This window comes from Anopheles merus, chromosome 3L, assembly GCF_017562075.2.
Source record: "Anopheles merus strain MAF chromosome 3L, AmerM5.1, whole genome shotgun sequence".
NCBI classification, from domain to species: Eukaryota; Metazoa; Arthropoda; class Insecta; order Diptera; family Culicidae; genus Anopheles; species Anopheles merus.
This window is the reverse complement of record NC_054085.1, coordinates 24,904,371-24,922,344: the sequence shown is the minus strand read 5'-3', so window position 1 is coordinate 24,922,344 and position 17,974 is coordinate 24,904,371. Positions and strand designations below refer to the sequence as shown.

General features: G+C 45.1%; 1 protein-coding gene across 1 annotated transcript in view; it reads left to right on the top strand.

Moving 5' to 3' along the window:
• The first annotated feature begins 755 nt into the window (after window positions 1–755).
• The window catches only part of LOC121598567 (fat-like cadherin-related tumor suppressor homolog), a 35,391-nt gene continuing 18,172 nt past the window's right edge, over window positions 756–17,974 (top strand). The window contains 4 exon segments of the mRNA XM_041925587.1: window positions 756–2,139; window positions 2,236–3,219; window positions 5,073–5,256; window positions 10,906–10,929. Coding sequence (XP_041781521.1) covers window positions 844–2,139; window positions 2,236–3,219; window positions 5,073–5,256; window positions 10,906–10,929 — 2,488 coding nt within the window. The 5' untranslated portion in view covers window positions 756–843.

Here is a 17,974-nt window from a genome sequence, read left to right as displayed (position 1 = left end):
CGCAAAAACAAACAGGATATGAAAGAGAATGTATCAATTTAGAAGCGCAATTTGCTTCTACTCGACGGGTTTCATGCTAAAGTGCCGAGACAAGGGGCGTCCATCGTTTGCCAGAGCAGAGTGGTATGACAACATCAAAGGGAAATGGCACAATTCTGTGCCTCAAAAGTTAATGAACCACGTTAACGTAGCTATTTTTAGAAAGTAGTCTAGCTAGCGTAAATGAAGCCTTTATTAATGTAATGCTTATGCGTTTGTGCTTTGATTTTCCCCTGCAGCACAACCGCTTTCAACCATTCCCAACCCGCTCACTAATGCGCCTTTTCATTATCTTTCGGTCCCATGCAGGTACTGGCGACGGATCAGGATATCGGCGAAAACGGTCGCGTCACGTACTCGATCAAGCCGGGCCGCGGGAAGGCGAAAAAGTTCCGCATCGATCCGGACACGGGCGTGATCTACGCGGCCCGCACGTTCGAGATCGACACCGAGTACGATCTGCTGGTGCGGGCGGAGGACCACGGCGTGCCGAAGCGCTCCCAGCAGGCGCGCGTCGTCGTGGCCGTCGTCGGTGTGCCGCTCGAGTCGGAGAACGCACCGGTGGTGAAGACGGGCGACCAGCACGTGGAGGTGACGGAGAGCGATGCGCCCGGCTACCTGGTGACGCTGATCCAGGCGTCCGACGCCGACGGCGAGCAGGTCTGGTACGACATCGTGGGCGGCGACGAGCGGCACGAGTTCTACATCGGGCGGGACAATGGGAACGTGCTGCTGGCGAAGTATCTGGACTGGGAGCGGCAGCGCGAGTACAACATCACGATCAGCATCTCGGACGGGGTGCACATGGTGTACACGCAGCTGTACGTGTCGGTGATCGACATTAACGACCACCGGCCCGAGTTCACCGAGTCGGTGTACCGGGTGGACATTTCGGAGAACATCGAGGAGGGCATGGAGGTGCTGCAGCTGCACGCGACGGACGAGGACGAGGACAAGAAGCTGTTCTACAGCTTGCACGCGGCGAGGGATCCGGTATCGCTGAAGCTGTTCCGGGTGGACTCCGTCACCGGGAGCATCGTGATGGCGCACCGGCTCGATCGGGAAACGCTCGCCGAGCACGTGCTGATAGTGATTGTGAAGGATCAGGGCACGCCGGCGAAGCGCAACTACGCCACCGTCATCATTACCGTGCACGATCACAACGACCACGCGCCCGAGTTCACGACGAAGATCGTGCAGGGGAAGGTGTACGAGACGGCAGCGGTCGGGACGCAGGTGGTGCAGGTGTACGCGATCGATCGGGACGTGGGCGACAATGCGCAGATCGCGTACACGATCGTGAGCGGCAACATTGGCAACGTGTTCGGCATCGATCCGAGCATGGGCGTGATCAGTGTGGCGAAGCAGCTCGACATCAGCACGCTGTCCGAGTACATGCTGCAGGTGAAGGCGACCGACGGTGGGAAGCCGCCGCTTTCCTCCCAGATCCCGGTGCACATCATGATCGGCATGGCGGACAACGCGCCGCCCCGCTTCATCTCGGACGATCCGGCGGCGGAAATCTACGAAAACCAACCGATCGGCACGTTCGTCATCCACCTGGAGGCACGCAGCACCTCGTCGCTGCTGTTCCAGATCATCGGCGGCAACGTGGGCGACATGTTCTTCATCAACCCGTCGACCGGCGTCATCACGACGAAGGACCAGCTCGACTACGAGCACAACAAGTTCTACAATTTGACGGTGCGCGCCACGAACATGGCATCGGCGTCGGCCACCTGCTCGGTCACCATTAACGTGCTGGACCGCAACGACAACGTGCCGTACTTCGAGCAGCAGGTGTACTGGGGCGAGGTGTCGGAGGCGGCCCCGATCGGGTCGCTCGTGCTGACGCTGTCGGAGGCACTGGCGCCGAACGGCAGTGCGATAACGGGCAACCATAATCATCTCGTGAACGCTTCGCTGCCGCTCGTGATCCGGGCGCGGGACGACGATTCCGGCCTGAATGCGCTGCTCCACTACGACATCCTGGATATGCTGCCGCGCAGGTACTTCCACATCGACTCGAGCACCGGCGCGATCAAGACGATCATGTTCCTGGACCACGAAAAGATCCCGTTCTTCAGCTTTCACGTCAAGGTAAGTGGCTCGCGGTGCGGAGAAGTGTCTTTTTTTTATTGAAACGTGTACTATATTGCTTGTTTTCGTTCGTTCTCTTTTGCCACAATTGCTTAGGTAACTGATCTCGGTAAGCCACGGCTGACGTCGGAACTGACCGCGGAAGTGCGCATCAACATCACGGACGTGAACGACTGTGCGCCCACGTTCAGCCAGAGCGAGTACAACGTGACGCTGCTGCTGCCGACCTACGCCAACGTGGCCGTGCTGCAAGTGAACGCGACCGACGAGGACAGCTCGGAAAACTCCACCCTCCGGTACGACATCATCGAGGGCAACCGGGACGGTGTGTTCGCCATCGATGCCACCACCGGCATCATCACGACGCGGGACGTCGAAAGCATCGGCCCCGCCTACCGTCTCGCGGTGCGCGTCTCGGACGGCAAGTTCGCGAAGGTGGCGCAGGTGCACGTGAACGTCGAGACGTCCGAAAACTCGGGCCTCATCTTCCAGCGCCCGACGTACGAGGGTTCGATCATGGAGAACAGCACGAAGATCAGCACCGTCGCGGTGGTGAACGTGCTCGGCTCGACGCTGAACGAGCACATCGAGTTTGCCATCCTCAACCCGACCGACATGTTCCAGATCGGGCTAACGTCCGGCGCGATCCAGACGACGGGCCGCAAGTTCGATCGGGAGGTGCGCGACAACTACGAGCTCATCGTGGAGGCCCGCTCCCAGCAGCCGGACCGGGAGAAGCCGCGCGTCGCCCACGTCATCGTGAACGTGACGATACTGGACATCAACGACAACTGTCCGATGTTTGTGAACCTGCCGTACTACGCGGTCGTGTCGGTGGACGATCCGCGCGGCTCCGTCATCACCAAGGTGCACGCGCTCGACCTGGACAGCTTCGAGAACGGGGAGGTGCGGTACGAGATGAAGCGCGGCCACGGCGAGCTGTTCAAGGTGGACCGCAAGACGGGCGAGGTGACGCTGAAGCAGACGCTCGAGGGCCACAACCGCGACTACGAGCTGCTGATATCGGCGTACGACGGCGGCATCACACCCTGCTCGACGGACGTTACCGTACACGTGAAGGTAAGAAATGGGTTTGCTTCTCACTCGTTGTTTTTTTCTTCTTCTTTTCATCACGCCGGAAGCATCCGCGTTCGAGCTCGGCGAGTCGGTTCAATCGGTCCATTCATGCGATGCCTTCCTTGGGAAGAGGCAAACCCGTAATAAATCAGGAAGTTTTTCAAGAGGAACCTATTACCGTTCTTCAGCCACGGTATCGGCATTCAGTGTGTGTTTGTGCGTGTGTGTTTCACCGAACAAACCCATCCCGGCCGGATCTCCGGAAGCGATGGGGTACGACGGTTGGCCATCCCATCCCTTTGTTTGAGGTTTACTGTTACTTTTATCGCTCGTCCTTTTTCTCATCCCATCTCCTTCTGTCAAGAGGTTCTTTCAGTTAGAATAACATTTTGTTGCAACACACCGCACACGCATGCCCCCCTTGTTTTGGGTTGTTTTGGGGGTTCGTCTCCTAACCTTCCCGGCGTGATACGAGCTTCATGAATCATGGACGTGTTCACACGTCCCATTGGCTGGAACGGATGGACGACGGAACAATCCTTTTTTTTTTTTTTTTTTTGGTGGAGAGAAGGGTGTGTACATCCATTCAACATCTCATCCTGCTCCAGCTGCTTATCATCGCCCGGAGAGCTCCCTCCGGCATTTTGGGCAGCGACCTTTTCATCAGGTCGGAAACGATCTACCGTTGGAAGCATCCGTGCACGAACAGAGCACCCGATGGTATGGCTCATATGTCTTCGTGTAACAGACTACTTGACTACGTACAAAAACAACCAAACGGTATGCCAATAAGCGTTAAGGTAACAACGGGGCCAAGCAGGTAGAGCAGGATCCGCACGGAAGGATACGAAACATTTTGTTCGCTTTTGATTGAATGCAGTCATTAATCATTGAATCATTGATTGAATGCAGGTATATCCTGCCTATATGCCGTGCCGAGCTGCATTAGCCCCGAGGTGTCTCTCCCGCCCTCCTTGCCAGGCTGGTTTAGCTCCATTTGGGCGGCAATTGGCCATCGAACGATACGGCCCCGTCGGCACTAGATTTCTCACCTTTTTTCTTCTCGCCGGTGCGGTCCGTTTTGTACATCGCGGGAAGCTTCTTTTTTTTTTACTTCACCACCCGGTGGCGGCACAATCGGACAAATTTATCACAACAGGATTAGGGTCAGCAGCGCATTTTCCCTTGCCAGGTGGAACTGCGGTGTTGCGCGGTTGCGATGGTGTATTTGTTCGTGATTTGTTTCCCAGGAAGTGTCTATTTTGTACGTGCCGGAAGTTGGTTCATCGCTCGGAGCGAAAAGGCGCATTTTACTTATTAATTTTGATAGCCCATTTTTCTGTGCCAGCCACAGAACTGGGTCACTCGGCAAACATTCGGGCCTTTCGGGAGCTGTGTGCATTTCAAAAACCGTTCAATTTAGCATTATCTTCTGCGCTGAATGATTACCCCCCCCCCCCCCCCCCCGCCCCATTTGCATATCATTTGCATTTAGCCGGTCGGGCCTGATAAAACGTGCCATCTGGTAAGCTCTAGCCTTCACCTAAATTTGTGCTCATTTTTCTTTTTTTGTGTCTGTCCCACATACCCACATGCCCCATCATATAGTCTCTTTAGAAAGCGCTCACCTGAGGCAATGCTGTTTTTTTTTTCTCTCTCTCTCCGTTCTGGAACGTCTAACCTGACCCAGCTTACGGTTTCGATCATTGAATTCAGCTTAAACATGCTCTAAGCCGACGTTCGATTGAATCGTTCGTCGGACGGTTGGCCACAGCTCGCGGGCAGCTACCTGCTAGATGCACCACAGCCACATTCTCATTCTCGATTTTCTTCCTCTCTCCTCCCCCTCGGCACAGGTGATAGATAAATCGATGCCGGTGTTCAGCAAGCAGTTCTACTCGGACACGGTTGCGGAAAACATCGAGCTGCATTCGCCACTGTCGGTTGCCATCCAGGCGGAGAGCCCGCTCGGCCGGAAGCTGATCTACAGCATCGTGAAGGGCAACGAGATGGAGGAGTTTGCCGTCGATTTCAACACGGGTAAGTCACGCAACGCACGCCCTGCGGTAGAGACACAGTTTTCTCTCCAGTTTTTTGTGCTCTATTTTCTTTCTTAACAGCAATATAGTGAAACCGTACTCCCCCCCTCAGCTCAAACTGTCATCCGATAAATTAGTATTGAGAACCCACACCAGAAGCTATGTGGGCTCAATCTCTCTCCCTTTCGCTCTAGAGTCTGTTCTTTCCATCCGCTACTGTGGTGCAAAAGTTTTGGTCCTTCGAACCGGATTCGGTTCCCGTGGTTGATTGCTAGAAGAAGCTTTTTTCTTTTGGTTAGCCACTATTCTCTACTCGGACGTTCTGAGCAGCATGGGGCGGTGGTTACCACCCACTGCCGAAAGTGATAGAAGACCTCAAACAGTCACACACACATACACACAGACACACGGATGCAGGCATAGAAAAATATTGCTCCTGTGTTCTGTTCCTCACTTTCTCATTCGCCGAGTCCGGTTTCCGGTGGACGGAAACCAATGCACCGTGTAGCGGGTTGCAAACAGTTCCAGAGAATTAATTTCCTTGACGTTCACCGGGAGGATACGGTACCGGTCAGACCGGCCTTGGTAGACCATTCGTGCTTCGTCACTTTCACGTTTTACGTGATATTTTTCTTTCCAATTCGCTGGCGATTTTTTGTCCGCCTCTGCTTCGCTCTCCGTCTCTCAAAGCGCTTTGTTTTAGGTTAGGTTTTGATCGTGTTTTTTTTTCTCCTTTCTATGGCAGGCATATCATCACCCAAAAAAAAAACATACCTTACGTCGATTAAAAGCAATCGACAAAGTGAAACAATCTCCCAGATTCCACCAGGTCTTTTGTGTGTCCGATCTTTGCAGCGGAGGCAATTTTTTGTCTGTGTATGTGTGTTGGAATTTTCTTACTGTTGGGAAGTGCTCGCCGGCACTTGTCAAGCATTCGTTGTTTCGCTTGGGTTTTTTTTTTGGTCGTTTGTTTTCGGTAAGCTCTTCCAACCGGGGGAGGTAGAATTTAATAAACTCGCTTCATCGAACAGTAGTTACATTTTTGTCTCGAATCGCGCCGCTGCTCGTTACTTCGTCGTGCCGCCGGTGCTACGGTCGCTGATACCTTCCGACGGAGCTAAATTCCTCACAAGTTTGGAGCTGTTGGAATGTTGCTTCCACTGTTGCTCGGACGGTTCTGCTGGTGCTCGCTGCCTTTGATGCTGCTGCTTTGTGATGGAGCGTGATCTCTAGCGCAAAACAAAAAACAGGAACGTTGAAACATTACGCGATTAAAGTTTGGCATCGGAATGGCATTTTCTCCCGTTTGGAGCTTCTTGTACGCTGTTGGTGTTATTGTTGTGTTGTTTTTTACATTACAAAACAAAGGAGTCATAATTCACGTGCATCAAATTCTACCGCGCTACTGCGCCAGACAAATATTTTACCACACCATTCGACGGGGTGAACGGTTGCGCTTGTGTGACGATTAGCTAGCGTCTGCCTTCGTGTAGAAGTGTATGAAAAAATAAAGTGTCCTGCCCCAGCTAATCACTCCACTGCTGCAACGGAAGCAAGGAACAAAATGGGCCCCTAATTTAAAGCTGTGTCTTGGTGTGGAATGGTGCATTACCATTGTTTAGGCTGCCTGTTTTTTACTATCCTTCTCCAAATCGACAAGCAACCGATCGTTTGCTAATTGGCTTCGCTGTATAGCTATAAACGCCTAAATGTAGGCAATTTCGTGCTCTTTAAGTGTACCAGTGGGTTGAGGAAGAATTAAATTTGTTTTAGAAAGAAAGCAATGGCACCAACTACCAGACGGTAGTTGGCAGAATTTTATTGCGTTTCCATTTCCGGCATGCCGCGGCACATCCGGTCATTAGGAAACGTATCGCGCGCTAGTTGGTCGTTATGCTTCATTCCTTGGTAAGGGGTTTACTGCGGTTTCTTGTAATGGGGCTTCGACTGGTGGTTTAAATAGATATAATTTATCCCGATAGTGTTATTTTCTAGTGGAAAGTACTATTTAATCATTGATTTTGCTGTTGATGATTTTCTTTTTACTGCTTCTGCAGTTAAGGAACAAAAATAAATAGTTGGGTGGAATTAGTGAAAGCAAAATGAAAATGGCAAAGAAAAAATGCCCTTTTTGAAATTAAACCATTCAATTGGATTGATTTTTCCCCCCATTTCTAATCAAGATGAAGCTCTCAAACGTCACTTTGTAAGTGTTGCAGTTGCACTATACCATCTTTTCGCTCCCATTTCAAAGCAAGCAAATCACACAGCAAATTGGTTTCAATTTTCAATTCTTCCCTCGAACGGACGATAATTGAGATACCGAAACCTTTGTGATGCTCCCTGCGCTCCTTTGGGTAAAAGTTCATTACAGCAATTGAAAATGCATTTTCAAACACTCTCGTGCAAACCGTGTGCGTGTGTGTGTGGTAGATTGCTTAAAGCATAGAAGCGTTCGTCTATGCGCGCTGCTATCCTTTTCAATTTGACCTTTCCATGCATGGAGCTACACGAAATGTGCAACACAACACTACTGTGTGTGTTGCCATCATCAAGCGCTCGATTGTAAGAAATGCGTCGGGTGAAATGCCAATGAATTGACCTTTTGGTGCTCTCGCGTTTCGTACGTTCGTTCGCTTTGCCATCGACACCCTAATTGCAGCTCGATTGGAGTCGATCTTTATTTGCTTCGGAAAAGTCATCACACTGTGAACCTTATCTTACAATTAGGTTTGCTTGCAAAAGGGAAAAGCAACGGCCAATCGTTTTAGTTTCAGGCAAAAATCGCAATTGCAATTTCTTTCACTTCGTGGGTAATACTTTAATAGTGCATCTAGTCTACTCAGCAAAAGAGCAATGCTTGAAGTCGAAATAAAGCACAATCTCGTAGCAGCTTCAATGCAGCAAACGTCCATTCGCTTTGTTCACATTGTTGCGCTGTTCAAACCGTTCGGAAATGGACAGCCTTTTTAATGGCGTGCCCATTCCGCACAACAGAGTGCAATAAAAATGCTTCCTTCGGGATGAATAAAATTACTCCTCCCACCTCTCTAGCTGCACGATTTGAGTAATTGTGTATGAGTGTGTGCTGTGTGTCCCACCGACACAGTCAACCAGTACAGTCCAGCAGATCACATAACGAGCATAACGGACGCTGACTTTGTACGAGTCAACAAGACCCACATACACGCACGCCTCCCGGCGACCGGCTTTGTTCGTGATTCCGTAACAATGTCTTATTTTCCGGTTAAGTTGCTTCGCCAAGCCGTACGGAACCGGATCAAAACAGCAATCAAAACGGTTTACTGTTGCCACACATAAGCGCACACACTCGCTGCGCTAGAACTGCTGCCGGTTTAGAGCTTTAAATCGTTTGCCGTGCGCTGTCGTTTGTGTTTGTTCTGGGAAAATCTTTTTCGATGAAGATGTGGGCCAGAAGAGGAAACAATATCCTTTGGAAATTTAGGAAAGAAAAGGATGAAAAGTCTTTCGCAGAGCAAAAGTTATCAACAACAAGCACACCGAGAGAGGGGGAAAGCTCGACTTAAAAGAAAACCGGAAATCCTTTTGGAAAAATGACAAACAATATTGCTGTTTTTTATTCCCTTCTTTATCTGGTCTAGTTTGAAAATTTTGAAAGGATCTAAAATCTTGTCCTTGGGAGAACATGTCTTTATCGTATGACAAAAGCGGATACCACATCCTCCCGAAGATAGAAAATGTATGGTCAACCGTGGAAGAGTATTTTGCTAATATTCGCTTTAATAGAGCTTTATTTTGTGACAGTGCTACATTGGACAATGTATTGTATTTATATTCTTCATTGTGAAAGATTTATATTGTGCCAGTGACATGAAGCAATTGAAAGTATGCAAAACGTTTTTATCATCTCACAAAAGCTTAAAAGAATAAAACACTCTACACTGAGAGTCTCTCCACAAAAAAGGAAATTTAAATAAAATCTTTGAAAGTCTTTAAGTTTTGAGTCTTTAAGCTGTTGATTCTATAAGCTTAGTTTTGTATTTTGGATTGCATACATAAAGGCGTTATATTATTATAGTATAAAAAGCTACAGGTGGTTACATTATATTGCATAAACAAAGGCGGATAATGGCAAAGATTATTTGCTTTGCATCAAACCGCATAGATAAAACAATATAATACGCTAAATGGTCTAAATTACTTTAACTTTTCAATACAGCTTCTAATCTATACCTGATACGCAAGATACACTTTCAATCATTTAGTTTATTTGTAATGATAAATGTAACTCATAGCTAACGAGCTTCATTAACGGTATTCCAACGTGCGTTTGATTTGCTATTGTTTATAGGCAAATTGTTCACATTCTGTGAACAAATGCTAATATGAATACTAGCTTTTCCTCCGGTTGAGGTTTTCACTACACTAATTAAATGCCTACCCTTAATTAGCGGATGGGCTGCATACAATTTCCTTGCTCCGGAAATTGCAATTAAATTAGGATTCTACCTAAAATTCCACTCGCTTCCAAGAAGAATCTTTAGGTAGAAAATGCAGCAGCAGCACCAGCAGCAGCAACGTTGTAAATTTCGCACGTTTCCGCTGTTACTGTCCCTGTCTTAAATGTTGACTGCTACGAACATACACACACATCAAAGACGCATTCCTGCTGCAATTAGCAATGCACGTGCGTTGTGCGGAGGGAGGAAACAAATTCCCTGTCACTTTTGACTAGCATTTGGCCACCGAGTACTGCTTTCTTTAGCGGGCGTGAAGTCGCGCGCTATTTCCATCGGAATGCCATAATTGCAGCCCGGGTAGGGCGAGATTTGGTTTGTTTAATTTGGACAACAATAACATCAACACCATACGCAGCGTTCCAGCAGCATCAAAGGCAGCATTTCCAGTAAGCAAAACATTAACGCGTTACTTACGGTCAATACAGGCCGTGCTATGCCTCCAGTCGAGATTAATTATGTTTACATTCGCTAGGCGCCACTGCTTATAGCGTGAGCCAGTATGCTTGAGGCTCACGTTACATACATTTAGGCGCTCATGTTGCTATAACGGGCACGGTTTTCGCTTCGGGTGGTCGGTCATTAAGCATCGAGCGGCGAAAAAATGTGTGTATTAACGAGGAGGCAACAGAACGGGTGCGGGGTTTGCGGGAAATAACGATGGTAAAATTGCTATTCACATTATTTCGTGTAATTGAATCTACATACATTCATCAAGCTCAAAATTGATACATCATTCACGCTTAATGCTCTGCATATAAATATACCGATCATGTTCATGTGGTGAAGCGTTGGCAAGGGTATTTATCGTGGTAATTGTAATTCAAATGTGTTTTTGTGTTTTTTTTTATTGATATGTTTGCAAACTTCACTCACAAAATGGTGCCAAATGCAAATGTAATCCTTTCAACGCTTCGGTTGAGCTCTAGCACACTATAGGCGTCCACGAGTGTACCAAGCTGTTTGATCCGTATCGATAACACCCCAGCAAAGCGCATCAAACAGCTACATCGAAGCGCACGCGAAGCGCATTAATGTTCCCGGAACTACATGATTTTATTTCCATTTCCATTCAAATGATTATTCTATTTTCTGTGTCTCTTTTCTACCCATTTCTTGCCACATCGTCAACCATCACGTCCGCGATCAAGCTCCGGACAGTACCAACGGGCCATGTGAGTATCGCAAGGGACGAAATTTAAATCGACCAAAAAAAAAAAAACATTCAAATCCCATCGAAATCGTCCACTGCTCGTGTTTTGTATTTTGTGTTTGTTGTTGTCACCGTCCTCAATGTGTTGTTGTGCACTAGCTGTATAGATTGTGTCGTATATTATTCACACGTTTGTTGTTTTTTCGTTTTTTTTTCACTCACACTCATCCTCTGGATTGTCGCACAACGATCTTTAATACGCTTACCAAACGTGTTTACTTTCACACACCAGCTCGCAGCAATTACCAGCATAATGCACACAAACATGATATGCTAAATTAAACACAGTTTGCTCACAATAATACTCATAATAATCTACATTTTGCGTGTCTTCGTTTTTTGTTTTTCGTGTTGTTGTTATTTTAACCATTCTGTCTTTTTATGGCGTAAAACGTTCACATGTGTTCCTTTTTAACCATCGACGAAACCTTATAACCCTAAAGTTGCCATGCATAATGCATACATTTAGGGGTATAATGATTTTAATCATCACATTATTTATTTTTTGTTTCAACACAATTTTAATATTTCATTCCAAATACATATATTTATAAGCATAATGTCAATTACACGCTTAATCGTTCCTTTTATAGGATTATCATTGTATTATGTTTGTAGGATTTAGTTATAATTTCCAGCAAAACTTAAATATCAAATTGTCTACTCACACTCGATCTTTTCATCCGAGGGAATAAAAAAAAAAACTCAAATCGTTCCGTACGTAACTCTTTCTCGCCATGGATATTCGTTTTCATTACCGTCATGTCACAGCCATGCAAAACATAGAACAGTTTAGCAAGCAACGGACGCTTTTTCCATGAAATTGCGACGATTTCAAAAATGCTTCAAATTAAAAAAAATGAAAAAACACAAAAAGCAGGAAAAAATGTTAAATTAAAATCCATTTCATCCATCCTTTGGTAGAAAATTGCATAAATTATTTGTATGAACTTGTTTCGCCTTTTCCTTTTTTCCAAGTACGCGTTTGTCGTGCTGCACTTCATACATTTAAAACATTCAGTACCACCACCGCTACGTGAATTTGGGGCGGGCGTGTGTTGCTCGCAACGGTTGGCGAGTAATGTATGCCCTGGCTCTATTTTAAACACATCCATCTTTACAGTGCCCCGAGATCCGGGCTACAGTAGCAGCACAGCATGTGCCAAACTCTCTGCCAAACCGTGCATGCAAGCGATTTCCCAATCTCCCAACCCATTTCATGTTTTAGAGCGTGCATGTGTGCTAGTGGGCTTTTCCCGGTACTGTGATACAGTATTATTTTAGTGCCGCGGTGGTGCAGCAATGCTGGTGTTTTTGCTGGAGTCACCTTTGAACCATGTTATTGGTTCTAACGAGAGAATGGAGCATATTTATGGGAGAAATTCATATAGTTTTTGTTTTCCTTGTTTTGGTATTTTGCAAAAAAAAACCGATAAAACACTCCGATCAGGTGTTGAAATATTCAAACTCCATACTGGCCACACTTGGTTTCGCTTGCAGCAAAGCAAACCCTGTAGTAGCGCGACTTAATCCGAATCCTACCTAGGCCTCACGTGGGGTTAGAAAATTGAGATCGTAGATATTCTGCCCCACACACTCACCGATCTGTTGTTAGTTTTCGCACGGCGTCCCCGTTATCGGCACATTTATTGTTCTGGTAGAATCGATGGATTTTTCATTTTGGCTTTTGGATGGAAGCTTTTTGCACTGAGCCTAGTAGACCTGCAGATGATGGCGTGGTGTTTCGAATACTTTTTATTTTTCATTTATACACCGTTGGGCTATTTACTTAGTTTTGCGCATTTGTCGTAGAGATCGCAGATATTGAATAGATGTTGTTTAATTGGAAGTAATGCAATTTTCTTCCTGAATGCTTGTCAATCAATGATTTAAATTGGTTGGAAAAGTTTGTGTCTTTTTTGCATTAGATGTATGACTGGTGGCAGCAGGTCAAGTTGTTTGGTAGTGCTTTGTAGATTTTTCGCTCGTTGCTTCTAGCAAAGATTATTTTGTGGTCGCCTGAGCGCCTGAAAGTATGCAACATATGTGTTAGAAACTGATAGATTTCGTTATTGTAATATTTTTCAACAATATTTTAAATGTTTCAAATGTTTAAAACTTCTAAATCTAAGGATTAAATGTTTTAAATTGCACATGCAAAACGTTTTTGAAATAATTGATCTCTGATAGTAAATGTGTAAATGATGACGATTTTTATTAACTGATTTAAACTCCAATAACACTTCAGTGCTAGCGCCATCTTTGTACTACTAACTACTGAATATTTTGCTTCGCAAACACGTCCACTAAGAACGGTACGCTTACTTTGCTCACGCACCTAATAGACAGGCTTATAGCCCTCAGCTTGTGCGCTCTCGTAGCCCAAAGCCGTTGCTACACTATCGTTCAACTAATAGGATCTGTTGTGTGTACTGAGCCGCTTCGTTTCCTTTTTTGTTTCACTCCGGTGCTGCGAAATCTCGATTGTTGCACCAACGGGTATAGTTTTAGGCTATTGTATAGAGTGAAACCAGTCTAAAGCACTAGCCGAAGCAATATTAAATCATCGATGGAAAAATATTTCCCTCCCCTATCGGATGCGGTAGGGATTGAACGGTTATTCACTATCTGTCCTTTCCCCCCTCACAACATTCTAGCGTGTTGCCGACGGGACAGGTTTACGGGTGGATTTTCGAAGCTTGCCATTGTGCGATTTTATGATCCCCGGAATTGCACCGGAATTAACTTTCCGGTCCGGATTTTGCGAGTGTGTGGTGTTTTGATCGTCGAACCAGTCCTTTTTTCGGGGCCCTTTTTTGTTGTTGGTTCGCTACTCACGCGATAAGGTGGACATATCGTGGTTTGTTGGAACACTCGAGCAAGATTTAAATGCAGAGCGGTGAGTAACAAACCCCGCTTTTTATAGTTCGTGGAAACCTATCGCGTGCGATGAAAGCTCAAACGAAGACCAATTCACAGTGGAATGGCTCTGGACTTTGGGTAAGCTTGTGAGAGTGTGTGTGCTAAAGAATATCTAATATTTTGTTTAATCCCCACTGGAATAAAACTAGCATCGTAAACAATTTCCCATTTCAATATTTGAAGCCTGACAAACTTCACCATAGCAAAAGGACAAACAAATCTTACCACCCAACTAATGTCATTATATACTAAACCCAGACACTCGCGTTATCAACATTCACCCACTGCGTAAATATAGGTAAATAAATATGTAGTTATGTGTTTGCTTTGTTTTTCACTTAAATTCCCTATCGCTTTGTCCACGCCCAAATGGAAGGAAATGCAGCCTGGACAGAAAAAAATAACATAAAACCCCCTACATAGACAAAAAAACACCCAAACAAAGAAATAGGTGTGTGTGTTTTCGGTGTGAAAATGATGGCGATCAGTATCGGGGAGGCACAAAAATGGCACACAAAAAAAAATGCAACGACACACCGCCCCCAATACAATGAAAGCCCATTGAAAGCCCTTAAAACGGGAATCACCATTACGATGGGTAAACGCCGATAAAACGAGGGGCAAAAGGGAGCGCGGGCCCAAAAGAAGAAGAAAAAAAGATACCGATTCCGAGATTTAATCGATATTCAAACGCGTGCGGTGTTGGAAAAACGGTGCATTTTCCGCGTCCATCCCCTTTTTATTCGCATTTTTTGTTAAATCCTCTCACGCCTACGCGTCATACGCGATATGGGCGGTAAAACAGATGAATGATTTCGCTGATTGAAGCATTGTGTGCGGTGACTGGGTCTTCTGCCAAATCCGGCTTACACGCGTTACAACAATAAAGCAAAAAAAAAAAAGCCAACACACCCATAGAATCGGTGAGCAAAATATTCTTCTTTCGAACAAAGCGGTAAAATTGAACCAACCAAAGCAAACTGATAACGGAACGCAAATATGTTTGGAGTTTCCGTACAGCGGTTTGGTTCGTTTGAAGTTTGCGCGATCGTATTGATCACATGAAGCAGCGGAAACCTTTTAGAAGCAATTGGAATATTTGTAGGCTTTTCCCGGTTTTTGCTCTGTTGCCTTGTACATCTATTGGTTCGGTTTTTTTTATTCGGATATTTAAACATCTTTTGAAGCTTTAAATAATGGAAAAAAATTAAAGTGTTTCAAATATGATAACGAACACTATCTGGTAGATGCTGCCTTAGGTCGATAGCACCAGGGCATCGGAGAGTGTGGCGCTACCTTTTCTTCTTAATAAAATTAAAACAAATTCATTTTGTTGGATTGTATACCTGAAATTGTTTGCATTTGATATCTTTATTTAATACAACAAATGATACAAAAAGTGGTATTCCAATGCACACTAGAAGTTACAATTAACAGTACTATTTAAGCATGCTTAACTGTTATGCTTTTAAAGGTTTGCAGGAGTTCTCATAGCTGTGAGACACTTTATAGACTCTTTCAAACGTGAAATGAACTTAATGTAATGGGAATTGGACTCTATGGAACCCTTGGTGGACAAATCCAATGAGAATAAAAGGTTGCCACAGAGGAGTTCACTTCCCATCAGAAAGAATCTAGGAAGAGTCCTACAACTATGAGAACCTCCGGAAAACCCTGTAAAACTTTAGATAATCGTATAACTCATCTAAAATAATTCATCTTTTAATCATTTCGTTGTTGGACTATGTTTTAAATTCTAATCAAACGTTTGCATGTATTGAATACTATTCTGTAATTTTTATTAGCTTCTATTAGTTTTTGATTTTCTTCGAAATCTGGTTGAAACTAATCAACGATTGCTAGCCAGAACGCTCTCACATCATTATCTCGAAACCAGACCGTTTCATTTCCCGAAACTCCGCCACATGCTCGTTTGTACGGCAACTGACTCAAAATGAGCAGTTCTCGACTCATTAAAATAGCTACCCCTTTCCGATACGGTATGTCCCTATTGCACAAATTATGCAGCCGAGAATTGCTTCCGACCGACCACCCAAAAACACAACATTTTTGAAACCATCAAACTACAATCACCCCCGATATTCATGCCAAATCATCATTCCGGCTGTTTCTAATTTATTTGCACAGCATGCTTTACGTTCAATCTGCACTCTTCTCCCACACACACATCCCCCCCCCCCCCCTTTCTCTCTCTCTCTCTCTTTTGCGGACACCAATATATTCAAATATATTGATATCTCGTTTCCCGGAAGCTTTTCGAATTCGATATTTCGATCCGTTTGGCAATTAGTTTGCTGCAATAAGTAACCACCATGAGCACACTGGTTCGTATGCACGCCGGGAAGTGCATTAAAGTACACTTTCCAACCGATCTGCCACACTATAATGAGATGTTCGGCGCACCGTTTCGGGTTTGGTTGGTTGGGGAAATCCATTGGCCTGGGACGCGCACCGTGTGTACCGCCGACAAGCTATCACTTTCGTTTGGTTTTCGGGTCGACAGTATACAAACTGTTTGGAAAATACACACACACACACACCCATACATGCTCTCGCAGTGGTCAATTTCGATTTCGCAGTATTAATGTGGAGCCACGCACATCACGCCTAAGTGTGGCTTGGTGTGAAAAACCCTCCGACGAACAAATTGGGAAATGAAACTGGAGCATTGTTTTTGTACAGCAGCGTACGGCGGCGGTGCTAGAGCAACACTTTCATTTCGTGCGGAAAATCACGTACGCATTTTGTGTTTGGAAAAATCGGCCACACCGTTACGATCGACCCGCCGGTTACCCTGAACCCACAAAACCGAGAGTATGAAAACCACAAACTATGCGTTTCCCATAATGATAATACATAAACACCTTCCTGAGGTGTGGCTTCACTCACGTGCGCGCACCCCTCGCTGTGGTAATGGTGCAGAATAGACTAAACACACTGCTCGTTCGGCAGGGCTACGCGTTTCGTCTACTGCGGCATTCCAGCCGAAATGGGGTACCAAGTGGGGGAGGAATCATGATGAGATTGTTTCGGAAATGCAATGCGGTTCGTGCCGTGAGGCCACAGTCCGGCTTGGGGGCATGAAGTGGTTTCCGGAATGGGGAAACAATTAGTTTTATGTGGATTTTTTGTTGCTGTAGTTGCGACTATTTGGGAATTTTAGTGTGACAAATGGGAAGAAAAACAACGCTGCAAAGAAACCGCATCTATATTTATGACTTTTCTCTAATGCACGGTTAGGATATTTCGTATAAAAGCTTGATTTGAAAGTTAATGGCATGTATGATAAAGCAATTAAAATTCTTTACATATGGCTGATTGAGAGCTACCTGTTTAACTATTAAAGCAATGAAAATAAAACCAAAACAAGCTTACTGCTTTATTCAATTCAATTATTATTTTATTAAAAATAATTTTACTATTAATTTTAACTTAATTAATTAATTATTTAATTGATTAATTAAATTAATCAAATGTTGCATGTTTTCAGAAACGTCGCTGGCAATATTTAGAAATTTTTTACATTATTAACTAAATAACCGAATTAAAACATTAACTTCAATATATATATATATAATAAATAAATTAAATATTAAATTTTGGTGTAACGCTAATTTCCCTTAAAAAGGAAGTGAATCAATAATTTGCATACCTTTAGGCGTTTGAAAATACTCAAAGAGGGAAGCCACTTACACAGCTACCACTGGCTGGTGTGTTTATTTAGTGCATCAATGTGTGTTTTTTTTCACAAACAAATCAAGCTGCTATTTGAGTTCGCAGCGTGCAATCAATAATTAATGCTCGCTTTATGCTTCAAAAAATCGTATTAAAATGTTAACTGTCAGCCCAACGCTGAATTCGCACACTGCCGGCCACGCCTGGGCACGATCCTCGCAAGCAGGCCACTAATTTGCATGCAATTACTTGCGTTTATCGTTTTTCGCTCACTGCTAACGCCAACGGTTCGCTGCTGTGTTTGTGTTTTAAATTTATAAATTCACTTTTATCGCTCAATTCAGCAAAGGTGTGTCGCGCTGCACACCCGCTGCTGAATGGTAATGTGC